General features: G+C 38.4%; 1 protein-coding gene across 2 annotated transcripts in view; it reads left to right on the top strand.

Annotated features, from left to right (window-relative positions):
* Positions 1–1676: 1676 nt before the first annotated feature.
* The window catches only part of Grik2 (glutamate ionotropic receptor kainate type subunit 2), a 564289-nt gene continuing 539179 nt past the window's right edge, over positions 1677–26786 (top strand). The window contains exon 1 of one of the 2 annotated variants that reach the window (XM_042679550.1): positions 1677–2096. In XM_042679550.1, the coding sequence (XP_042535484.1) occupies positions 1982–2096 (115 nt within the window). In that variant the 5' untranslated portion in view covers positions 1677–1981. The remainder of the gene's footprint in view (positions 2097–26786) is intronic. The other variant, XM_042679551.1, reaches the window with a different exon arrangement.

Raw genomic sequence — 26786 nt, 5'->3', positions numbered from 1 at the left:
AAATCAATGACACTTAATATCCTTGCAAAAATGTAGAAATGTAGGGTTTTTTCTCCCCAAATCAGCTTTCTAGAATATTGATCGGAAAACATCACAATGATTGAATGAACACATTCCTGTATTTTGTAGGTATTTGAAAGAAACATAACAAGACTTAAAAAGTACTCATAACCTTATTTTAAAATTGGACAGTCTTCAGATAGGCATAATGTTATAATTTTTTGAAGTTTTAACCCATGCCCTGTTCGTTGGTAATGAAAATGTGATTAATTGTAAAAGATAGGTTCCATAGTATGCCTTTTGTGCAGCTTAGTCAGATAAACATGTTCACAATGATATATTTATTGCTATATGTGTTAGTTTGAATTACTAATGTAAATAATGCTATTAGATTTTTGAATAATAGACTATATTTATGTTAAAACACAAATATGTTTCTATACCTTTTCTCTCTTAAATAAATTGTTGCTTGTGTGTCATCCCAGAAAGGGGATTCTAAATATTCTCCTCAGAAAACTGGCAAATGATATTTTAAGGGAAAGCTATGATATCTCACCCTTTAAAGAAAAAAAATACTGAAAAAGTATGAGAAGCAAGTAAGGAATAAAAATCCTTTAGAGTTTGCTGTATCAGTTCAAACGTGATTGTCCCTTATATATTCATAATTATTTCAGATGAGCTAACATGGGCATGAAAGTAAGATGCTTTCATTTTAAGTCAGTATTTTCTCTCTTGTCTACTTGCAGAAATTTTGCACTTGGATAGTAATCAATATTCCACCTAAGCTCTAAAAGACCAAGTTCTCCTCTCCCATTGCATTCTATTTGGTATTCATTCCAAGTTAAGATATTAATAAAGAATAGTAAAAGTTTTACACTTTTAACTTAAAGGCTTAACTTACAGAAAACCTTCTGCCTTAGAACATTGCCATTGACTTTGCTAGTTATTTATTAAAACCCAATCCCTGATTGTAAGACATGTACCAGTTTAACTCTCTAACAAATTCTTACTGAAAAAGCAACTTGCATCACGTAAATAAATCTGACTTCTTTTTCGTCTCCTTTTTCTTCTCTTTTCTTATTTTTTCTTCTATCCTTCTCCTCCTCCTTCCCCTCCTCCTCTTCCTCCTCTTCCTCCTCCTCCTCCTCCTCCTCCTCTTCTTCTTCTTCTTCTTCTTCTTCTTCTTCTTCTTCTTCTTCTTCTTCTTCTTCTTCTTCTTCTTCTTCTTCTTCTTCTTCTTCTTCTTCTTCTTCTTCTTCTTCTTCTTCTTCTTCTTCTTCCTCTTCTTCCTCTTCTTCCTCTTCTTCCTCCTCTTCTTTTCAGCAACTCAAGGCGGGCTTTCAGATTGGTTGCATAATAGATATTGGGAAGCTCACTGGCAGAGAGCAGAGAGAGAGAGAAAGAGAGAGAGAGAGAAAGAGAGAGAAAGAGAGAGAGAGAGAAAGAGAGAGAGAGAGAGGTGGGAGGAGAGGGGGAGAGAGAGAGAAGCTATCTCAATTTTCCTCAGTTAATCTTGGCTTCACGTCAGAAGCTGTGTAGCAGTGCAGTAAGAATAGGGCCTGGCCAACCCTTTTCAGAGCAGAGCTCCTTTTGTGCTGGGACTGTGTGGCTCCCAGTGCACAGCTCGTGGGTTTCCAAGGTTAGATTTTCCTATTGATTTTCCTCCTGCTTTGCTCCCCCAGGCTCGCGCGCGGCCGGGCCGGACGTGGTGGGTGTGCGCGCTGGATCCTCCCGGATGCTCCCGGACTAACATGGAAGTCCCGCCATCCCTTGCAGTGGAAGCTTGCTCCTTGGCGCAGTGACTGGAGAGCATGCAGCGATTGCTAATGGGTTTGGGAAGCGGAGACTCCTTCCTCTCTCTGTGACCATGCCGTGATCCTGTCGGCAGCCACTACTCGACGCATCCTCCTTCCTGCCCCAAACCGCGAGCCGAACGCTAGATCGGGGAAGTGGGTGCCGCGCGGGTAGGCACAGAAACACCATGAAGATTTTTCCCCCGATTCTAAGTAATCGAGTCGTCAGGCGCTCCCTTCAACTCCTGCTCTGTTTACTGTGGATCGGATATTCCCAAGGCACCACACATGTGTTAAGATTTGGTAAGATCCCCCCCACCCCCGCCTTCACCTCCCACCCCGCTCCCGCCCCGGGCTCTCCATCGCTTAGCTGGCCGGGCCGTGCTGGATGTAAACAGGCGGGTTCGCGCTGCCTGGCGGTGGGCTCAGCGCCGGGCGACCTGTTTGTTCAGGGCTCAGTTTTCTCCAGGGTTTTCAAGAATCTCCTCTGTGCTTTCACTTATCTACCCCCCCCCCCCCCGCCTCCTTTCTTGATTCTTCTTTTCTTTTTCGCCGCGGGAGGGTGAAGAGGGTGCCGGTGTGTGGTGGTGGTCGATGCGTCTTCGCAGTGGCCATTCAGCCACCGCGCTGGTGGTGCTGACGCTCGGGCACGGCCAGCGCCTCCGCTGCCAGCCTTCCCGGCGGCGCGAGGAGCGAGCGCGGTCCCGGCCACCGTGAGCTCTGGGGCGGCCAGACTCCCTGCCCGCGGAGCCGAGGAGTGGATACCTGCGAACTCGTGGGCGAGTTGCGTCTGTCCGCTTCTGTCAGGACCCAGGCCAGTCATCCCGTGCCCAGGAAAGACACTTTCTTAGCCTCTTTGGTGTCCTCGGTAGTGCCTTCTTTGGTGCCTTCTTGGTTCATCTAATGGCTTGTCTATGCCACTTTTCATGTCCTTATTGGAACGCAGCGCTTTAAAACAAAATAATGCAAGCTTTTCTTCATGGGAGGAAGACACATCCCAGTAAAACTATCTTATCCTGAGACAGTCTTGTTTGTTTTTGCTTATAACTTGCTGCGTCCCTTTTTTTTTTTTTTTTTATAGCGTTTGCTGTGAGAATCCTGGACTAAAAGAATGATGAATGGTGTATGTGTGTGTGTGTGGAGGGGGAGAGTTGGATGTGTGGGGTCCAGATCTGAGTCTTTATTTCACTCTGTCATAAAGAGATCGTTGCATTTCAGGAGAATTTCCTGCTTTCCCAAGAAACTAGGTTTCTTGGGAACTGGAAAGAAAATCTAGAGGTGAGACTCCATTGGAATCCGTGGTCAGGAGGATATGCATCACAGGAAAGGCTCATTTCACTCACTGTGGCCAATGGAGTTTTAGTAGGAACAGAACTACTCAGGGAAAGTTCTCTAAAGTAGAGGAGAGAAAGAGGAGAAAGCCAACAGGGTAAGGCTTCAGCTGTAGGCAGCTCCTTTGTCAGTTCAAGTGGATTTAAACCAAAGAGTGCAGGAAACCACATAATCCTGAGCATGTGCCTTTGAGATAAAAGCAAATGCATTAAGTTATTCAGTCCAATTTAAAGCAGAGTGATTGCCTGCATTTTCTGTTGACACCAGTGGCATCTTCTTTTCCTGTTTTGTTTTCCCCCATGTGCTTTTCCCCCTCATGATAAAATTCATTATCTTTATCATGCTTTGTGAAAAGAAAGTAGGGATGCTTATATAGAATATATATATTATATTAAAAATGAAATGTCAACAGCTCTCCCCACCAACACTCACATGTTAAACACCTGGAGCTAAGAAGTCTGGCAATAACAAAAGAGACAATAGGGTATATTTTATTTCTATTGGAATATTTCCCTGCTTTCTTCCTGTTCTTAGATGGTACTTAAGCATGTTGCTCTTAGCAACAAGCAACCAGAGTAATGTATGTTTCTTTGGACAGGATTAATAGATCCCTCATCATATTACTGTGTGTGTGTGTATGTGTGTGTGTGTGTGTGTGTGTGTTTAACAGCTGAGCTCCAGGCATGGAAAATGTTACCATATGATAGTTTGAACCCATATTGTGACTATCACAAGATACTTACATGGACTCTTTTGATATCTTTCGGAATGTATTTGTGAATAACTGTGTTAGTGTGCTTTTGGACTGCATAGAAAAAAAAATTAAAGATGATTTGGAGCTGGGAAACAGCCACCAATATGCTAAAGATTTAATTATTGCTTCCCTGGTCTTGCAGCATCATATTTGCTGAATCATTAGATTGTTACATTCGCTGATCATTTCATATCTTCATATTAAAAATCTTGGCGACTGTAACAGAGTGTGTAGCAGCTTTCTAAAAAGAGCTGACACATACACAAAAACACATTTTCCTAGACCAATTCATAACAAGAATATTCTTAAGAAATAGTGTACGGTACCTACTAGTCCCTTGATACCCTAAAGCAAGAGTTGGGTTTCTGGGTGAACTGTTATTTTTCTACAATAGCTTTAAACATCTTACACTTGGAGATCTATTTTCTCTGATATCTGACCAGAGTTATGAGAAAGGGTTGTCTACAATGGTTATCATTGGAACATTTATTTCCCTTTTGGGACTATTTCATTGTGATGTTGGCAATTTTATTATCTTCTGGGGTAAATAGGTTCTGAGTGAATTGAATGGCTGGTGAAGCAGGTATAAGATACTGGAGAAGGTTAATTCTCAACTCTGTTTTAAAAGTTGAACTAGTGCCCCATCCCTGGCCCAGTGCCAGGGGTTGGAGTTACTACCAGAGCAACTGCTCCTGGGTGACTGACCCCAAGATCCAGGTGAGATCACTGGCATCCTTGAGAGGCAGCTTGAAGTGTCTCTCCTCCCTCTCCCTCTCCTCTCTCCCCTCCCCCTAGGGGGATTGCCATCAGGCTTAAAGTACTTCCGCCTTGGAACAGAGCTATGGCAACCAGCAAGCGCTATAGGGCACCTCCTCCACTGCCCTCCGCCTCCCCCCCCCCCCCCCCCCCCCACAGCCCTCATGGATGGTGGTGGTTCCCCCTTAGAAGCTCGGGCCATTTTTCCCAGCTGCCAATACAACTGTGATGCTATTCTTCCTTCTCTTAACCTCCAGTAAATGGAGGAACCCTCAGTTTGGGGTACTGACCCTGGCTGCCTCCCTTCCTTTCCCCTGCCAACTTTAGGCCCTCTCACTCCCTCTCCCCTCTCACTGGCTTGTGCTTGACCACACACACAGCCGTGTGAAGGAACACACACACACACACACACACACACACACACACACACACACACACAGAGGGCATATGCGCTTTCCCGAAGCAAGACTTACACTTGACCACAGCAACTCCACTATTGTGCCCAAGAAAACTTTGTAGTTGTATCTAGGGGCGCACCCCCCCCTCCAGACATGACTCCACTGGGCTGGGCCCCCTGGTCCCATCTACTACCAGCAGCTCAGCAAAAGTCTACCGGCAGGCTCTGGAGGGGGAAGGGCTCAGTCCCAAATGTCCAGACAGCCCAGGGCAGTGGGGAGCTGGAACTGTGGCTTATCCAGTGTCAGCTCCTGGGTGCCTTGGCTACCCTTAAGGAGCATTTTAGAAAGTCAGCGGCATGTCCCAAGTCCAGTCAGATGTTTGTGGGTGCTGGCTTTTCTGGCCACAAAGCCTAGGAAACTCCCCCCCACCCCGACCCACCCGGGGGTTCTTTGCTGAGCCCGTGCCCGTGCACGCACAAGTCCCTGAATTGTGCAAAGGACGAACCTTTGTTCCCCTTGTTCCCCCGCAGCCAGCCGAGTCCCAGTCCAATAGTGGTCATAGAGGGCGAGGGTGAATCTCTCCTTCCAGACTAGGCATCACAGCCTGCCGGGCCTTGAGTATTTCTTTGTTACTTTAGCTACTTCTTCTCTCCCAGCTTCCCGGGTAGCTTGGTCCTCTGTCCCCCGAAAAGTGCAGGTAAGCAAGCAGAGAAAAACCAGCTCCTTTTGTGGTCTGTGCCTGGCACTTCCATCAGGCCCTGGTAGGTTTGAGCATCTCTTAAAGCAACCTATTCCCACACTGTTGCTGTGTCTTATCTTTGCCTTCAATTATTATTCAGAGTCTTTACCTAACATGTAATTTTGGGACGCCGGAAGCAAACTTGCCAAACCTAAACTTTCTCCCAAACTTCGGGGGAGTTTCTCCAAGTTATCTCCTTTCTTGGAGGCCTGAGCATATGTCAGGCAGCTTCTTGCTGTCCACTTTCTTTCTCTTTTTCTTTTTCTGAAGCATGCTGGTAGAGCAGTGGCTTTTTATTAGACGGTTTCCAAGAGTCCAGGGCTTCGCTCCTGGAGGCGCACGGGTCGCTCTGGCCCTGCTCACTGGCCCCTGGCAAGCAAGCAGTAGCCTTCCTGTGCATGGTTGAAGGCTGCCAGCCTGCTCAGTCAGGGGCTGCTGCTCAGGATAAAACCTACAGTATGGCAGCGGACTGACAGGTTTCTTATGCAAACTGCGCTACTCTTCTGGGCATTCCATGTGCTCCCAGATAGAATAATTGGTAGCAGAGGTACTGCACCAGAATGAGACGGAATCGACTGAACTTGGAAACTGCCACTCACCACAAGTTCTATGAAAGAGATTTTTCTTCCTTTGGGAGGTAAAGTGGGCGGGAAGGAGGAGTGGCCTTACATCTGGAAAGAAGAAAATCCTTTCTGGGAGACGGGAACACGGGAGTGATAGTGGCTACTATCTGTAACAGATAAAACCCAACACCTGTTCACTTGAGCTCTGGGATAGCTTGAGAGGAAATCTTTCCTAGAATCGCCAACACAATGGGCACACTTTTTTTTAAAAAATCCGTTTTCCTGGCAAGTTCTTGCTTACTCTGAAAGCTTCAAAGAATAACTTGATGTGATCCATCAATGGAGGCACAATCATTTCAGAAAATGACTTTGAAAAATGATCTTTTCGTCTCTAGAAATAGCACTCCTCCACCAGGCACATGAAACTCAACACTTTTTTCTTTTTGGCTCTGGGAGGTGGCTTTTCAAAAAAGTGAACAAGCAGTTTATATGTCAGTGAACATTTCTTCAGACAAGTTTTGCCTTTTGGTTTAATGCAAGTGATCATTATAGTGTGTTCAGCCCTTGAGTTGTCAAAAGACACTTTCAACATTTACCCAGCACAGGAAAGTTAATGTGAATTGCTGTCACACAAAAGCGGAAAATACCATGGGCCAAACCAGGATGTATCATTGATTATTAGTCTTTTCAAGTCTATTTTAACAGAAAATAAAGTACTGCCTGTGATATGATGACACAATATTTCATGCCATTTAGTTATCATTATTTCTGATGCAGAAAATGTTTTGCCCTTTTGAGGTAGGAATTTAACATTCACGTGGAGAATTGATTTCCTTTTAGTTCTACATCTATTTCCTGGAAATTGTTGTTGCCCATTTTTACACATCAGAGTCAAAGTAGTTTACTTGCTTTCAAGTGCAGTGCACTTAAACCCACAAATCTACTGAAGGCACAGTACCAGAGCTATGTAGATCTTTTCAGTAGATTGGAATAGATGTATTGAAATGTAAGTAAGTGTTGATTGTTTTTCATTTGGGTGGTGAAGCTTTTTCTTCTGAGAAAGTTTTTCAATTTGTAGTTCACTTATCAAAATATTAAAAGTACTCCAAATGAATCTTCACTCCTAAATCTTACCTTGAAAGGGAAGGTCAGAAGTCCCTGAAAGGGAAAGGACATGGGTGTATCTCATCATTATTGTCTAGTCCAGATTAAACACCTAAGAGGAAGATTTCAATCTGATAACGTCATAGGGCTTCCTGTTTTTCTTAGCTGCTTCTGCTGACAATTTTGTAAGGTAATTAAATTGGCTGATTGAAGTCACAGTGGTCATGGGGCGATAAAGACCATTTGGATTTAATGGAATTTAAAACAACAGAGCACAGATTGAACACAACTCTTACCGAACAAGAATTTTAATGGCCCATTCAGGGTGCTGACTAAATAGAACGCCCTTAACAAGTTTAATTGAAAGGGCAAGGCAGATTAGCACTGTATAGTCTTTATGATAGAAGATGGGGGAATTAAAATTATCCCTTTAAAAGACTCATTAATGCATTATCAAGATTTAATGTAAGTTAAATAAGCTTTTTTTTCCCCCTTCCTCGTGGACTGTGAACTTAGGTTTAGGACCAAATTTCAAGAAAGAAATATTTATAAGAGCTGACTTCATACATGGAAGTATAGTTTTCTCTCATTCAAGAGTAAAAGCCATTTTAAATCCATTGAGCATATACAGTGTGGAGAGGGAAAGGGTTGATGATAAATCCTTTCATTTCTGTAATTGAAAAAAAAACACCTTGACTTTTAAAGTTTTGACATCAGTAATATTTTCTCTTATAAACAAAGTTTGTGAGCTATAGATATGGAAGAGAAAGCGAAGGGATGCTTCTTTCTGCAGTTTCAGTACACTAACAGGTACTGTTTTTCATCTGGACTGCAGAGGTATTGTATTTTGTGTTGTCTTAGTAACCTTGGCTTATTTTTTCTTACAGGACCAGTAAAATCATACGATAATATTTTATTGTGTTTCAATTCCTTTGTTCCCCCACCCTCCAAAATTCTATGTTTCATGTTGGAAAAACTCAGATATGATGAGTCCTAAAGTAAAAAGTGTCTTTGATATTTCTAGACAAACCTGAAAGTCAAAAAGTTCATATCAAACTACCTAAAATTTTACTGTAGGCAATGTCGAAAAATATTTTGAAAATCCGTGTGGAACAAATCCTGAGCATTTAGCAGGTGTATTTGGTTCAGATGTCACCTACTTTCATCCTCTACCCTATCCCCCAAAGTAGCAAGTTTTCTAAAGCTCACATGCTCTGCTCACTTCTCATTGATCCATAAACAGGCCTCTTGCGTTCATCCTTGGGCCAAATATTCAACATTTGTGTATTTTCAGAGTGACAATTAGGTAATCTGATGAAATGGTGGTAATCTGAGTAGGAGGTTAGTGAAGACTCTGCTGGGTTTGTAATTGTTTCATTTTAGTTACATATGTGGGCTTTGAGGCACCTGTTCAAGACAGCAGCCTGGAGATATGGCATTTGATGCCTAGATTCTTGTCTATAGAAGTTTCCTTAGTATGAAGCTTGAACATTCTTTTCTGGATTTTGTAGAGATACCAGTCACTAGACAGCAGTGCCCTGTATGAACATCTGAAAGATCTGGCGAGTTGTGTCTTACTGATACCTATAATTCTATCAAGTTTTCTTTTTCCTTTTGGTTAAGCATGACATGGCTACCATACTTTTAAGATGAGTATATTCTAGAAGATAGAGTGTGCATAGTCCCAAGACTGTAGAGTTAAGATGAGTTCATTAGATCAATCGATTCTATCTATGACAAAGATGCTTAGATACAAAAGAGAATTCTGGGGGCCTACGGAGTGCTGAGTGACAGGGAGGATGAGAAAGACAGCAGCTAAATGATGTTTGATACTCAGTATTTTTGAGTTTTACTGACAGATGTTTGCATGCTTTGTGAATTGATCTTTTTGCTTATATTGGTCCAAATCTTTGTGCATATGTGATTATTTTAAATGAGATGCCATAATTGTTAGTTATGCTGACATATTTCTTCCAAATCAAGAGGATCATGGATGCTTCTTTCACCTTCTTTTAAATCAGTCAGCTAATATCTGCCATTGAACTAAGCCACGTGGGAAGGTAGTGCCTTTGGAAGGTAGTGCCTCTAGCTTTCATTTCTCTCTAGCTGAGTTCTTGACCTATCATACTAGTAATATTACTTGCCAAAATGATCAAATAAACAAAACATATTGAAGAAATCTTCTGCCTCTGAACTTTCAGTATGTTTCTAGATATCGCCTTTTTGATCTTGCCTTTCTTTCTCCTTACTGAAATTTCTACATGCAGTGCAAGCTGGTTCTTAATGTGTCCAGGTTTTTTCTTTCCTAGAAGAAAGGAAATGGTAATTCTCAATACTAGCAAAAACTACAGAATCCAACATTTTCTGTACTGATGGGAACTTTGGAAGTCTAGTATCCTAAGTTTAGAGATGTATTCCCAAAGGCAGTTAAATAACTGATTCTGAGTCATGTAGCCTATTTTGAGTAATGATTATAGGTGTCAGATTTTAGAACAAAACAAGAATATCCTAACTGCTAATCTTGTATACTTTTTCAGGAAATTAAGTTGGATGATGATGATGTTGATGATGATGATGTTGATTTAGTATAACTTCTAACTACATTACTTATAGTTTTATATTAGTTTTAGCTGTAAATTAAGAAGGTGAGCTTTGGGGAAGTTAATGGACCAGAGGGTTAATGGTCCCAGTTTTGTAGAGCTTTACCATTTAGATTCTAGAGTTTGGACTCTTGTGTATATCCTCTGGAAGGTTACTAAAAGTGAAAGAATGGGTTTGCAGCAGAAAGCCCAGTGATGTTTTTAGTCTGTTGGTTTCATTTATGAACAAGTCAAATCCTTTCTCTGTAGTACTGAAATGGAATCAATGATCTCATTTTGTTCTTGGTCACCGAATCCTTTCAAGAAATTCTCGGTTGCTGATGAGGCTCTGGGTTCAGACCACAGCACTTATTAAAATGGTTTTGTTCTGAGCTTACAAATTCTGTTAGTCTTGGTCTTCAGAGAAACAGAAACCACAATAAAGAGAGCTTTCTACTATACTTGGTTTATGATTCAAATACTGATCTCATCCCTAAGGACCTTCACAGACTTATACAGAGTGTTTGAGCAAATATCTGACTCCACATAGTGTTGTGCATTGACACACATAGTTATGCATCCTGCAGATACTTCCTAAGAAAAATTCTGAAAGAAAATAAAAAGATTTTTGATTAGCACTGGAGAGTTCAAATGATTGATCAAAGAAAAGTGTCAGTCTCAAGGAATATACATCAGAAAAAAAAAATCTAAAAGTTGCTTTTGCATTTATTTGCTTTTTTGCAGGGATATGATAAGTTGCTTTCTGGTCTTTTCAATATTTTACATCTAGATCCAAGACAGCTATATTACATGAAATGTAAATATTTGAATATATGGTTGTATCTATGATATATTGCCATGTGATTTTATATAACAATTTATTTTAAATTAGAAATTATATTTATTATTTATTGACTTATGGTGCCACCTTATACCATTAGCCTTACCATTGTGCCTTGATGTCTAATGTAAACTACCTTGGATTCTTTTTTTAAAACTCTATTGCCATTTTGGGGGAGAGTAAAATCAGCACAGAGGTGGGTAGGGCTTGTAATCCTCCTAATCAATGGTGTCACATCAGATTATTCAGTAGATCATTTGAAAAAAGATTTAAACACGTGTAATATTTGTTTACCTTTGGAAAATACTTTTGAATTAGAGAATTAGGCTGTTGAGTTTATTAAACAGTTTCATGGCTATTGATGATACTTAGGCCTTGAATAGTTTGGCATTTTACTATTCAAGGTCTAAGTATCATCAATAACCATGATACATATATATATATATATATATATATATATATATATATATATATATATATGTGAGTTGGAGGTGAGGTAGTTTCAAGATTTTATGCTAATTTCAAGTATGGGCAGTTCAGGATTTTTAAATTAGTTTTAAGTTGGAATGGACTAGACATTGGCTGAAAACACTTACCTATATTAACTTTATGTGTGTTTTTTTTAGTTTCTTATTCTTTCTTAATTTGATTCTTTTGCTCTCTTAAGTCCATTTCACTGATTTGTACTATTCTACAAATCAGTTATGTTTTCAAATTGAAGCCATGTTTTCTTATCTTCCAGAGGTCAGTCTTAGATAAGTATTCTGTCATAAAATTGGGAATCATTGACCAGAAAATGTGACTAGCCTAATATTTTTTCAACTTTGTTGCACATCAAAAGGTAAAGGATTTAAATAATTAATTTGCATTCCTGAAATATGTAGATTCTGTGGTTGCAGGTATTTTATTCTTCTATGAACCTGGGATATCTTTCTATTACTTCTTGTCTTCTTGAGTTTCTTTCGTAGTGACTTAGTTTTTTTTTTTTTTTGATTTTTTTCTTACTATTAACTAAATTGAATAGACCTATTATGTGAGTATTATGTACCTTTATTCATTTTAGAAGACTTTAAGTAACGATACTTAAACTCTGAATTGAGAACCAATCACTGTTATATATTTATGTGGGATTTTTGACTTTTTTAATTTTAATTTTAATTTTTTGTGAACATACTGTACAGAGGGGTTACAATTACATGGGCAAGATAATGAGTACATTTCTTATCAAGCATTGCAGCCTCCTCCTTTGTTTACCCTTCACATCCCTTCCCAGCCACCCCACCCCACCCCCCACCTAATCCTCCCCCCCCCCAACGTTGTAAAGTTCATTTTCGACATGACAACTTGTACTTCTCATTGTTGCAACAGGTCCACCTGTATCCTTAAACGACTTGTTTTTCCCCATCTCCTCCACAAATTATACCGACATCAAATGTAGTGAAAGCAGGGGGTTATACTGTGGGGGAGGGACATACAAAGCAACAAAGAAATAATCTTATAAATACATTAGAAACAAATGCATGAAAGAAAAAAACATTAAAATACATATCTAAGGGTTCATTTTCCTAACATCACATTAGGATTTTTGACTTTTAATATTAGTTCCTTTGTTTATAATGTGGAAACATATCAGTTTTGGGGATTGGCAGTTAATAATTAGTATTACACTATGAAAAATGAGGAGTTAATTTTGTTGGTAATGGCTGGGACTTTGATGTTTTATCATTCCTCACAGAACAAACAACATTGGCACACCACTGAAAAGCTGACTGAGTCTCTAAACTCTTAGGTTTATAATATTCATTCATGTGCATATAGCCAACCTCACACCCCAAAGGGATTTTAAACAGATGTTGTTTAAAAATAATGTCAAAGATGATATATGGCTGGGGGACCTTTCCCCTTCGAGTTTCTCCTAAAGGAAAGCTTTATAATCATCTTACTGGCTATTACTGTATTGTTTTTTGTCTGTTATGGGCTAGACTGGCTAATACTTTAATATGTTTGCATTTGACTCAGCTGTATAATTTAACAAAACATTCTTGAAAATGGGTATGTGACATTTTCTTGTCTTTTCTTTTTTAGGCAATCACTAATCCAACTTATTTTTCTTAATTCCCTTTTTCTTTTCATTTACATTTTACTATTGTTTACTTTTACTTCCTTATGGTTTACTTATTCTTTCCCTTACTATGTGTGAGACTGTGGCCTGGGCATTTGTGCTCTGAAGATTTTCAAGTAAAATGAACAGGTGTCTGCATCAAGGGCATCCTAATTTATAGGTATCAATAGCCATCCAAAAGAATATTGCAAACAACGTGACCACTGTGCACACCAATGTGTAAAAAATTCTTCTTTAATGAAGAAAAGCATCTAGCTGCTTCAACAAAAGTATTTCCACATCCTGTTGTTTGCATTTGGCTCTAAAACTTTTGAGGTACTGCCGACTTCATGGAGAAATTTTGTTCTTTGCCATGACTTTAGAATGACTGAGTTGTTTGTGCTCCTTCTCATCACACCATCTATTACCTGGGAACCCAGCTAGAATTCTAGTCTTGAATAGTGATGCCACTTATGTATACTTTCTGTTTTTTACATATTTACTTTTACAGGTATCACATATAATGTTTTAAAAAAGAAACCGAGTATTTTAAGTGTTTAGACACAGTTTTTAGTTAAAATCTAAAGTCAGGGACATATCATAAATCCCTTTTCAAAACAACAGGAAAAAAGATAGATGTTCAATTCTCACTTTTCTTTCTAAATCTGGGCAGACAGGGCAGAACTTCCGCCTTCTGGGGCTCACACTGCTCCAGGCAGTCTAACCTAGCATCTACAGGATCTGTCCTTTCTCATAGTATAAAAGGGAGCTCTAATAATTTCATTACTTTCCCAAGAGTAGAATGGACACTCTCTACTTAGTATACTGTGAATTGAATCTATATTATAAAAAAGCATTCTTAAAAAAAGTATTCTCAGTTGAAAACTTTAGGGTCTATTTGTGAGAAAGGTAAGAAGAATGCATAACGAAGGATCAGAGGCATCCATTTAAAGATTCAGAAACCATCCCTTTAAAATTTCAAACATTATGTGTGTGTGTTCACAAATACACACATGTAGAGGGTGTCATAAACTAACGTTTGTAGTACACTTAGAAAATATGAAGTAATATAAAAGTGAAAATACAGTCTCCAATAAGTATAGTATTCAACATAATTAATGTTGTCATTTTGTAAGCCTAACAAGGTATTTTAGTTGATTATAAAATAATGCATATTGTAGATAATGTAAACTATATAGAAAATTATAAAACACACACTATTATCTCACCATAGGTACCATTTGACATTTACCTTTGATCTTACTATATGTGTTTTGCTAACTTTCTCATTTAATATCTCAATAGTTTACCTTGTGAAATTTCCTCATTCGCTTTTTAAATATTTTACCTTAGGTTTTTGTAATTGGCTATTTTTTGTAATAATTTTTGATAGTATCTTACTTTCCTTTATAAGCACTTAGTGTTTTTTTAGCCAGTCTCTCTCTCTTACAGAGTATTGAAATTGATGTTAGAATCAGGAATACTTGAATGTGAACTTCACTCTTGGTGCTTTTGAGCTCCATAATGGGAATAATATATGCTTGAATCATCCTAAGATTTATGGTCCTTATTTGTAAAATAAGGATGATAATTTAGAAATGTAATGGACTGGATAAGGTGTGGTTGAGTGGTAGGCTGCTTGCCTAAGACATATGAGGCCCTGAGTGCCATCCAGAGTACTAAAAAAAGTAAACTTCAAGGATCCTGATTTGTGGATACAGGGATAAGTTAGTTGGTCACTTTGTAGCTGTGAAAAATACCTGAGGAAAACAATTTAAAAGGGATTAAAACAACTTATTTGGCTCATGATTTTAGCCTAGGAAGCTGAGCATAGTGAAACAAATTCTGTTTTACTGTGGACTGTGTAGTCAGGCCTGAGCAAACATGTTAACCCTGGAAGCATTTTTTAAGGTGACATCTTTCAAATTATTTTAAGCCCTGAATTCTGCAATGAGTGAAGTTGTTCAATCCCTGAGACTCAAAGCATCTTTGCTATTATACCAGTGCAAAGTATTTAACTTGTTTGTAATGGCACATATCTCTTTAACAGACATTCCCTACTTGTCCATTACTCCTAATGCCTCCTTTGTCTGCTAGATTGCACATTTTTCAAATCTTGTTCCTAATTGTCACTGTACACTTGGCTAAAAGCAGCCAGCAATAACTATGCCACAGACTGAATGCTATGCTGCCTCGAAGTTTTTTCTACTAATTTAACTAGTGCTTTCTGGTCTGTAGATGTAACTTAGCATTAGAACACTAATCTAGCATTCACAGGGCTCTGGGCTCAATCCCCAGCAACACACAACACACACACACACACACACACAAATTCATAGCTTCCCTCAAAGTTTAGGATGTAGAATATATGTAGACAAAGTCTTTGTCAGAAAAACAACAAAATGAACAACAAAAATGGTGTTTAGCGCCAGTGGCTCATGCCTGTAATCCTAGCTACTTTGGAGGCTGAGATCTGGGTTCGTGGTTCAAAGCCAGCCCAGTCAGCAAAGTCCATGAGACTCTTAACTCCAATTAACCACCAGAAAGCCAGAAGTGGCTCGAGTGATAGAGTGCTTGCCTTGAGCAGAAGAGCTCAATGACAGCGCCCAGGCCCAGAGTTCAAGCCCCATGAGGGACAGAAAAAATAAGTGTTTAATCCAGGCTCTAACACAATCCTAAATCCAACCTGAAGGCTCGAGAGTGTAGTCTTTACTGTCTGCGGGTCTATAAGCATCCTATCAGCTCCCAGAACTGTAGTCCATTAAGCTTTGCTTTCACTATCCTAAGGTATATCTAGTTCACATCTCTGAATTGTTCCATATTCTGAAAACTAGTGTGTGTACGGGTACTGAGACTTGAACTTAGGGCCTGGGAATTTTCTCTGAGCTTTTTGGCTCAAGGCTAGCACTCTACCTCCTGCCGAGGCTGACTTCAAATTGTGATCCTCAGACCTCAGCCTCCTGGCTAACTAGGATTACAGGAGTGAGCCAGAGGCACTCAGGTTTATCAGTATTTGGCCTCCTGTGCTTGGGTAAAACATCATGGTAACAGGAATATATAGCAGAGATAATTCTTCATGTGATGTTGGACAGGAATCAGATAAAGATAAAGGTAACTAGGCCTCACTTTTTCCCTCTTACTACTTCCCAATAACATCAGCATATTATGAATCACCAGGGGATAAATTCATGATTAGGTCAGAGCCCTTTAATGTCTCAAAAAAAAAAAAAAAAAACCACACTCCGAAACTCCCCCCCCCCCCCCCCCCCCACAGAGATAGCTTTACAAATCAACTAGGTATATCTCAATCCAATTATGTTGACAATTAAGTCTAGGAGGACATCAAGGACATGTAAGGGTGAGATAGATGACAGAGGTGCTCTATCATTATAGGCAAGGGAAGATTGGTTTTAGAGGAGGAGAAAACAGTGTTTTAATTCTTATGTGTATGCTAGGCTGAGCCTTTGGAGCATGGCTTGTATCCTAGGATGTATCCTAGGATGGTCTCTCAGTGCTGCTGCTGTGGTTGGACAAGGGAGGGAGGCTCCTGAACAGTCATCTCCGCTTTGCTTTCTGATTTGCTAAGCGAATTCCAGATGTCTTACTTGCTAATCACATTATCATCCCCGATGCTTAATTATTTTCTGTAGGGAAATAGAGTTGTTTGATGCTTTCAGGAAATTAAATTGAACTTCAAAAGCCACTTCCACATAACAATTAACATTTTGAAATGGGTAATTCCTCAGGGTTTCTTGTAGGTGCGTTTACCCAGTTTTTTTTTTTCTTTAAGAGGTGTTCTTTTAAGTAGTGAATTTATTTGTTCTATTGGTTTGAGATTATACTTTTAGAAGTTGAGCACATTAAAAATGCATAATGGCATGGGAATTTTCTTCTAGAATCTTTGATACAGACTAATGCTGGCAGCTGTGGAGTAAGATTTTTTTTTTTTGCCAGTGCTGGAGCTTGAACTCAGGGCCTAGGCACTGGCCTTGAGCTTCTTTTGCTCAAGGCTAGCACTGTACCACTTTAGCCACAGTGCCATGTCCAGCTTTTTCTGCTTATGTGGTACTGAGGAATCAAAACCCAGGGCTTCATGCATGCTAGGCAAGAACTCTACCACTAAGCCATATTTTCAGCCCGGGTATAAGATATTTGAGATGATTTTTTTTTTTGGGGGGGTTCTATTTGGGAGCAGCTCCCATCACTGTATAAAGCATAATCGTACGGAAGCAAGTGGTTCTATTTTGAATGCAACACAAATGGCTGTGGTGTCCTGCATATGTGCAAGAAGGTGAATTTGCATGTAGTTTGTGGACATTGTTCTCATTTTCTAATGGTGTCTCTTTAATCTCAGCACCAATGTTTTCAATCTCATTTCAGCAACAGAAATTCTAGAGCTTCTGTGTTGCTATAATGTGCCCTTCCAATATTCTCCCACTATTAATACTTAGAGATTCTTAACTCTTGAAAGTTGGTGTTATGTTAAATATTTCAGAATTTGACTCCACATAAATACTGTACAGCCATATGGGAATTCTAAATCTCAATTGTTCCTCTTTCTAAAATGATACAATACAGAATTTTATATATTGTATTTTTGTGAATATTGCCAGGTAATAGTTTCTGAGAAGTCTTTCTAAATTGCCAATAGCCTGATATTATCAGAAGCTTTTAGATTAATATTGGAAAAAAAACACATGGATAGTGTGGTCAGGAAAATTGGAATTCCAGTGCCAGTTCTATCACCTGTAAGGTATGCAACACTAACTTTGAGCCTTCCTTCTTATTTGAGAAATAAGACTAACTGCTCACTTCTTTGATCATTTTAGGGATTAATAGAAATCAAGCTTCTGCACTTAGGAAGGTTCCAAAAATCCCTTCTTTTATTGTAATCCTGGAAGTTTGCATTTGGAAGACTTTTGGAGCAATGGATTAGCTCTGTATTCTGCAAGTGCTTGTCTGTCAAATAAAGAATTCTATGTATTTATTGAGTGCTAGCTTTGACTTCTCTTCTGCTTAGTTACAAATTCAGCTGTAGGCTTTTACCCACAGATCTGTGAGGAGGAAGGCAGGCAGGCACCTGTAATTACAGTGGCAGTGATGAGTTGCCTCTGAATTGTATTGTGTGTTAGGACAGTTCTAGCTGCTTGTCATGGGTATTGCTACAGCAAATCTGGAAGTAAGTGACAATATTTTCTCAAGTGTTTGTCTTTTCATTATCTGTCTTTCCATAATCTTAGATTCTCCACATATGCACAGGAGTTATTTTGCTGCTGCAGATAAAAGGAACAATTTCTTTTTATGAAGTGATCTGTGCAGACTTTAATAGACCTTTTTGGACTGCTGTTAGATTATATCTGAAGGAGTAGATAGATCACAGATTTTACATTGAGATATGTAAAATGTTATATTTAAGTTTCCATGATTAAAAATGTTACTGTACACAAGTCTTAAGACTCTGTCCTTTGCAAATGATTGTCCCTTGTTTCTTTAATTCCTTTCTCCATGTGGGTTATGAACAGATCTGCCGACTTGATCTGTTCAGGGGTTCCTATGGGAGTGATTGGACTTTTTTTGAGGCACTAAGGTAGGCCTGTGAGAGAAGGTGAGAAAAAGAAGCACTTCGTTCCCTCTATTACAAACCACCTCCCCTTTTAAAAAATCAGATACTCTATTTGTCCTCTTTCTTGAAATTCTCATAATAGAAGAGCCAATTCTTTCAACATCCATTGCCTGAAAACAAAGCTATTCTAAACAGCATCTGCAAAATGGCATTTATGAAATCTAAAAGAAAATGAGCCCTCAAATCTATGCCAATCTCCACTTTCTTTCATTTACTTTAGAGCCCCAGTAACGGGTCACCCTGACATGCTAAGGAGATTTAAAATCTTTAATGGAACTTATTGAATATGCTATTTTTAATATTATCTCTTTTACATGACTTTCCTAACCTTTGAGAGTAGAGGTGAATCTTAATTAGCTGTGTCCACAATTGGGAGGAAGAAAGCTTTTTCTATAGCATGCACTCTTCTTATCCTGATGTAGCTGCTTTGATCATTCTGGAGGGGAGGGTGATGTGATCGATGCCTTGTTTCTTTCTTCCTTCCCAAGCTAAGTATCAAGCTAGTTTTACTCACTTCTCTTAGTTTGTTTTAGCCCATGACATGTTATCTATCATGATGTAGGATCTATTTTTATCTTCCCTCCAACTTTCCAGGATGCACGTTCAGTTCTTTCTGCCTGTGCCCATGCGTTCTCAGCATAGCTTTTTACTTCTATGTGCAGTAGTTTATTCAATAACCTAATGCAGCTCTTCAAAGAGCCCAGGGAGGGGTCGAGATATTTGGGCCCTCTGCTAAAATATAAGGATGACATAGGTGCTAAGATAATGAGGGATTCTATACAGCCATAGTGTCCGTAGTTTATACCCTAAATCCAGGCAGTGGTCTAATAGATTTGGGTGGATTTAGAGGACCATAGACTAGTGTGATTGGAACTTCTACTTCCTCACTGCTTAAGGAAATAGCAGTGTGTACTGCTTTGCATTTTAGGCATTTGCTTCTACAGAATTTATTCTGTATACTAAGTCTATGGAGTATTTACTATTAATCTCCTTTCATCAACAAAGAAAGGGCTGAGGGGGATAAGTGATTTGCTCCAACATCTCAGATATTGAGAGATTTGAAGTTAGATTAGACTTTTGCTGTATGTTATGTTTCTTTATTTCCTACAACTTTCATTTGAACTTAATTGAAGTTCACTATTCTGTGACTGGAATGTAAGATTTTGTAAATACATATTGGATCTGGAGTGGGAGTTGCATCCAAGTAGATCTACCTCTGCAGGAGGTTTCATCTTGTTCTTTTGAAACAATCCTCCTGCAGCCCTATTTCCAGTTCAGGTTCACTTGTACACACAACACAGAGAATTTATAGAGGTTTATGGAGGTATTTTAATCTCTAGTTTATTGATCACTGTTAAGATGATAATAATAATGAATTTAATAATGGTTACTCTTATCAAGTATTAGCCACATGTTTGGTGTAATGTAATTATTCTATGTATGTTATTACAATCAGTTGTCAAAGCAAGTGATTTGGTTCCACTTTGGAGCATGAGAAAATGTAGGCTTCAGGAAGGTAAGCAATTTACTTGAAACTGTACATCTAGTTAGTGTCTATAATGTCACGAGGAGAATTTAAGTGCATACAGATCTGTTGGTTCCAGAGCCCATGGCCTCTAGTCTGTCCTATGCATTTATGTTGCTTTTGGATGATAAATCTCCATAAAGAATATAACACATTGGGAAGAATGATGAAAAAAATGACATCAATCAAGATGCATTGTTCTCATAAACTGACATATTGAATTGAATCCCCTTGTACAACTATTTAAAGATAATGAAAAATAAATGTGTATGTTATATTTGATCGTTCATTCATAACTATTAATTCATAAGTATGTTAGTTTGAATAATATTAGTCTTCTAATGGATGACAATATGAGACCAACAAATATGGTGGTTTTATGTGGATTGACACAGTGATTCTCAAAATGTATTTCACAGGCTAGAGGCATCACCACCACTATAGAACTTACTCAGAATGAACTTTCTCAAATTGACCCAGAACCTACTGCATTAGAAAATGGATTAGGGCTCATTAATTGGAGGTTGAACAAAAGGTTGAACAAATTCTGACACTGATTAAAATTTGGGAACCATTGGCTAAGTTAACTTATCTATCAGAGACTTGCACACAGCTTTACTCCATGCTGATGCTGTGGAAGCTAGAGTGCTTGCAGTATGAACAGAGAGAAACATGCCTCTTGCCCTTACAGAGTTTGAACTTGCCGGAAGAGGCAAATGTTTGAGGAATACAAATACATAGTTATTGTTTTTAGTATTATTTATAGCTGCTCCTAAACTTACCATGCTATATCTAGATAAGCTTATTATCAGGTGAAAGTATCCTAAGTTGAAGCTGCATTTAATACAACGAACCTACTGAACATCAGAATTTAGCAACACAGAACATTTTGGTGCATGGATTATCTCACGAGTAGACCAGCACACTGGTAGTTACTAGATCTCCTCCCAAATAATGAAATCTTCTGAAGCCAAGTCAGAGTGGAAAAGAGTTATCCTCTCATCATCTGGTTGGGCACAAATTAAGACAGACAACCACAGATGCAGGGACTGGAAGGTAGGAATAGAGGTAGGCCCAGCACTTATTGCATCAAACTCAAACTTCTTGTTCCCCCCTCCATTCCCTTTCTCTTTCCTACCTCTATGAGTGTCCTTTTCACTTTGGGATCATAATGGGGTATAAAAGAGTGAAAGAAGTCCTCTTCTAAGCATGCTATGCTTGTTCAGCCCCTTCCGACAGGTTTAACCTCTTCTTGAAGTTGTCTTATTTCTTGATCTGAGAAGCTCCATTTCTTAGACAGATGTCAAGGACACAGAAAAGGCTTTATTCCAGAAATCTGTGATTTTCCCATTGGGAAGCTGTTTAGCATAGCAGGATTCTCTGTCTCCAGCAGCCTAGAGGTTGACCTAGGATTTAATCATGGATGGAAGATGACGTAGCAAGCATCAACGAGTATGGAGAACCGTGTTCAATCCTCTCTTGTTCAGCCAGAATATCATGGTCCTTGATATGTTCATTATTCCTTTATCATCCAAAAGGGAGTTATGACTACAATTCTTCTATTCATCAAAGCTCATGGTTTTCTTAAAGTTTAAGAAACTCTATTGAGTATTATTTTAAAATCATAATGATCTTGTGTTCTTATTGGCTTTTTCTTTACTAGATAACCTTTTTCAAAACAATAACTTAGGTTCAAGTCATACCACTTAAGTAAAGACAACTTAAAAAAAATCACTAGGCCATTTGTGTCACCAAGTTTCCAAACATCTGTTGCATTCTCTTAGGGAAAAAATGTTAATCAGGAACTTTAAAAATTCCCAAGTAAATGACCACTGATTCTCATTTGGGTCCTTCCCTTTCCACTGGTAGCAACTTATAATTTGACATAAGATTTAATATGGAAACTAGAACTTGAAGGTGTATGGAGAAAGGATACTTTGCCTTATAAGTACAGGTAACACTTTATGACATTAAAATGTTGTTCATATTATCATTGCTTGATTTGCATTAAATCCTCAAATTCAATTCTGGCTTGTTGTAGGAGAAATGACTCACAAAGACAAATAACAGCCGTTGTGTACTTTGAAAAGGCAAGCCAAAAGCATATCATGCATTAGGAATGGACGTCCTGCCTCTGAGAATTCAGCAGAGTGTTTTCATAAGCAGCCCAGATTTTTTTCAGTTGATTGAATTATATTTCCTCTGCTTTAACCAAGGAGGGAAATTCTAAAGGTTATGAAATCAATGCAAGCTGCTCTTGGATTGTATTACTTACTTGAATTCAAAATCCAGATTCTTCTCATCACCTGAAAGACAAATCATATTTTTCTCCTGGAGTCCTTCAAAAATTCCCAGAGTATTCTCAAGTATTCTATGAATAATTCATTTTTACCCACTATATATTACAGTACTTAACAAAGGCTGAGGCCAGCATCCCTTCCTTGGGGAAGCCAATTTGGGGCATTATTATGACTCTGAGTTCACAATGTTTAGCAGTTTTATGATCCACCTGATGAAGCCCTCCTTTCTTGTTCAAACCTGTTAGAGAACCACTTCAAGTTAAAATTTCATTGAACATATTGTTGGAAGGAAACCATTCTAGGCTTTTATATTCACTACACTCCTACCCTTGAGTAAAAAGAAGAAGAAGAAACCCAAAGTGATACTTCTGAATACAAATTAAATCTTCTTGATATGAATGTGTGTGTGTGTGGGGAGAGAACAAGATGGAGGGGTGAAAGGAGAAGGTGATGGGGTGAATGTGATCAAAGTATGGGAAAACATGAAGGGGACATAGAACAATGAAACACATTAAAATGATTTAAAGAAAGGGAGGGGAAGGGGGAAAGTAATAGAGGGGGTGCATTTGATCAAAGTAGGTTATATATGGGTATGGACATAACACAATGAAACCCCTTTGTGCAATTAACATATGATGATAAAACTCCTTGGACTCACCAATATTTCCTCCTATTGCAAATCAAATGACATAATTTGGATGTCCAATCAATATTTTTGTCTAAATTATCCAACATTTCTCCTCATACAGGAATATTAATTACATGAGTAAGTATGTGGACATTATTTAGAATCTGTATGATGTCTTTGTGTTTTTCTAGAGTGATTTTTTTCTTATGGTTCTTATGATAATTCATATGACCCTTCATATTGCTGTAATTCCGCTGTGTTCTCAGTTCAATATGTTACCATATGCGATGTATCCTACCACATGGCAGATGGCCTTGTGCACTTTAGCACATGATGTAATACACAAGTGTAAAGGCTGGTTATTCAGCTGTCTCCAATAATGAACGTCAGTCCTTATGGCTAACTCTTTCTCAGCTCACTATCCACCAAGTCAAACTGCTCAACAAGTTCAGTGTTCTTGGACAGACCAAGTAGAACACTCTTAGAATCTCAAGTCCCAGTCTCAGTGTCTAACCAGCGCTCAGTTGAGTATGTTTTTCAGAGTGATTTGATTTAGAAGATCCAGGGGAACCCCTTTTACTTAGATGAGTAAGGCAGATAGCTTATTCTTTTCTATACTTTAACAATTTACATTTCAAAATTAAAAATGTATTAGAGATATTAATTATTCAAAGGGATTCCCTCGTGATTTTCCATCTATGTATATAATGGACTTAGTCATATTCGCCTCCTCTATTACTCTTCCTTGCCTTTCCCTTTATTCTATGTTTCTCTATCTATCTATCTATCTATCTATCTATCTATCTATCTATCTATCTATCTATCTATCTATCTATCTAGTATCCCTTTGAGTTTTTTATTACAATAGTGACAAAATAAATATATATGCATATATTAGGTCTATACTACCGTGTGAGCTTATATGCATACATATGCCTATCTAGTAGTTAGTATAGCTCTTCATAATACTATCTGCAGGTAGTAGAAAATCCCATTAATTGTTCATTAATGTCTGGAGGGGTAAGGCACATGGATATATACAGTGAATGTAGATGTGGATGTGAAAAGCAAAGGGAGAGATGAATTAAGAAAAAAAAAACACCAGTGAGGAAAGAATCCATATACACAAGTGTATGTATTGGTATGAAGTTATATACATATACATGATATGTACATATATACACAAATGGCATTCCATGCATAAAGAACAGAAGTGGAATATGCAAAGAGGAAAACTAGCAAGGGAAACCTTAGTAGAAGGACTCTTTCATCAAAATTTAATCAATCTATTTAATATCATTCCTTTCTTTTTACTTTGAGAAGACATTAGAGGAGAAAGTAAGATGAGTGTTAGGCATGAAGGGTTGGGAGAAAATGAGAGGTCAAGAGGAATGTGGAAACACATGGATTTGTGGAGCCTGAAGAGACTACTCTGTGGGAGAGATCACAGCCCTTTCTCTGTTTTGACATTTAACTAAGGTTTATTTCATCAAGAATAGAGCTGACGTGGGTCCAAATTGAACTGAAAACTCTGATTTATGCATGTCATTATCCACATTTTTTTTAAAGCAGGCCACATGTCAATGAAGAGAATTACCCTTGACATTCATAGAGAATTCTCCCAACTGGAGAAGGTATGTTTTAGATTCATTAATGCTTTGACTTCTTGGAAGTATAGCTTCCAGCCTATATAAAATTCTCCAGATCTAGGATGAGGGTGGTTGTGGGAGTAGTAAATGTGTAGAGTCAGAGGAAAGATTGTAATCATTTGTGTGTGAGTGTGATCCTCCTAAGGAAAATGTAAACATGTGGATGCGGTTCCAATTTTCTCAAAACAAGTGTGTAACAAGATCAGCAATATATTACCAACAATAGGCAGCAAGATTGTGAATCTTCCTCTATCCAAATTTTAGGATCAACACAAGAAAATTAGTAGAGATACTGGAGGCAGTCAATACTGAAGGATATTTAGTTAAATTAGTATTGACCAGTTTTATGTTTTACCAGTCCAATTATATTGTAATGAATATGTTTTATTTTAAATGTATGCAATAGTATCACACAAAAGAAAGAAAACTAAGAGTGTTAAGACAACATTTACAAGTCCAAGACCATGTACATTTACTTGGTGTTTGTATTGTCACATGTTGTACTCTGGTTTTGCCAATAGGCATCATGTTATTTCTAATTTTTACCATGACCAAAACAATTTTATCCTTCAATTTCATGTTACATCGTAATTTGAAGCATTTATGAACATGAAGTATGAGATTATATAAAGACAGCTGAGCCTTTTTATTTTAAAATAATTAACTGCAGTTAATCCTCCACATCACAGGCAAATTCAAACTTAAGATAGATTCACTTTTACTGGCTTTGTTTACTTGTTTCTAAACCTTTAAAGGTCTAGACAATTTTGTTTCTAAATTTTTAACTCTATTCTCTTCATGGCCAACATTTTTCTGGTTCCTATTAACATTTCTTATGGATTATTTGTGAAGAATTCAGTCCTGCCTCTCTAGTATCAATGCCATCTCCAAGATCTGAAGGATTTACTGATAGGCAAGTCACAAGCATTAAGGTGATTATCTGTTATCTTTTTTCAGTGAACTTCTCATACTTTCAAACTTGAAAGTGTGGAGGCATCTTTGATTTCTCTCTCTCCTTATGTCCATTGATAGATACCATATTGGAAACTTTCTATCTTCTCTCTATTCTAATTCCTAATTTACACTTCTTTATTTTCTCCTTTGCCTATAAACACTGTGCACTGGCACTCAGTTTTCTGGTGATTAATTGGAGATAAGAGTCTCACAGACTTTCCTTTCTGGGATGGCTTTGAACCATGATCCTCAGATCTCAGCCTTCTGAGTAGGGAGGATTACAGGTGTGAACCATCAGTGCCTGGGTAGCTTAGCCTTTTTTTGGGGAAAGGGGAAACATTAGTTCTGTCAAACATTAACTGTGTGACCTTGGACCAGATTCTGTGAGTTTCTCCCTATCCTTGATTAGTGAAAGTGCAAATAAAACAAAATTCTCAAGCTTGTGGTAAGGATTATGTACTATCTGAAGTATGCTAGGTAGACAAAAATATAGCCCCTATCATATTGATTCATTCCTCTCCATCTTTCATCAGTCCTGTGCACCACTACCAGGTTGATTTTCCTAAAATAAAGGTTTGCTAGTATGGCACTATCTAAGATTCAATCCTACCTGCCAAGTGAAATCCAAACTCTTCAGCTTGGAAATTCAAATTCTACAAATGACATCTCAAGACCCAAATTTAGCAGTTTCTTGTGATCTACATAATAAAGATGACATGCAGTTTTCCCTCAAAAGACTTAGTTTAAAGGTGAAATGTACCATCCCTTAAAGCAGGGGACAGATGGCAAGCTGCAGCTTGTGAGGGAACTGGGGATCTGTACATCAGAATTATCATTGCCTCATTGTGGGAAGCCCAATGAAAGAGTCCGGAGCAGCCGCTGGGAAGGAAGAGCACCCTAGTGAAGAGGCAGAAGCCAATTAAAACCTAGTATGGATGGGAGAATCTCAGTCTTTTAACTACAGCTGAGGCATACCAACTGGATGTCAGCTCTAGGCAAGTTCCTACCTTTTTATTAAAAAGATATTTTTGTATGAGTATTGTTGGGGTTTCATGTGATAGTTTCATACCTAACAATGTTTCTGATCAAACGCATCCCTCTATCCCTCTCCCTTAAATCTCTCCCCCTCTCCTAGAACAATTTCTCC

The sequence above is a fragment of the Dipodomys spectabilis genome, unplaced genomic scaffold, assembly GCF_019054845.1.
Source record: "Dipodomys spectabilis isolate Male_0828 unplaced genomic scaffold, ASM1905484v1 ptg000053l, whole genome shotgun sequence".
NCBI lineage: Eukaryota > Metazoa > Chordata > Mammalia > Rodentia > Heteromyidae > Dipodomys > Dipodomys spectabilis.
This window is presented reverse-complemented; position numbering and strand designations above follow the sequence as displayed.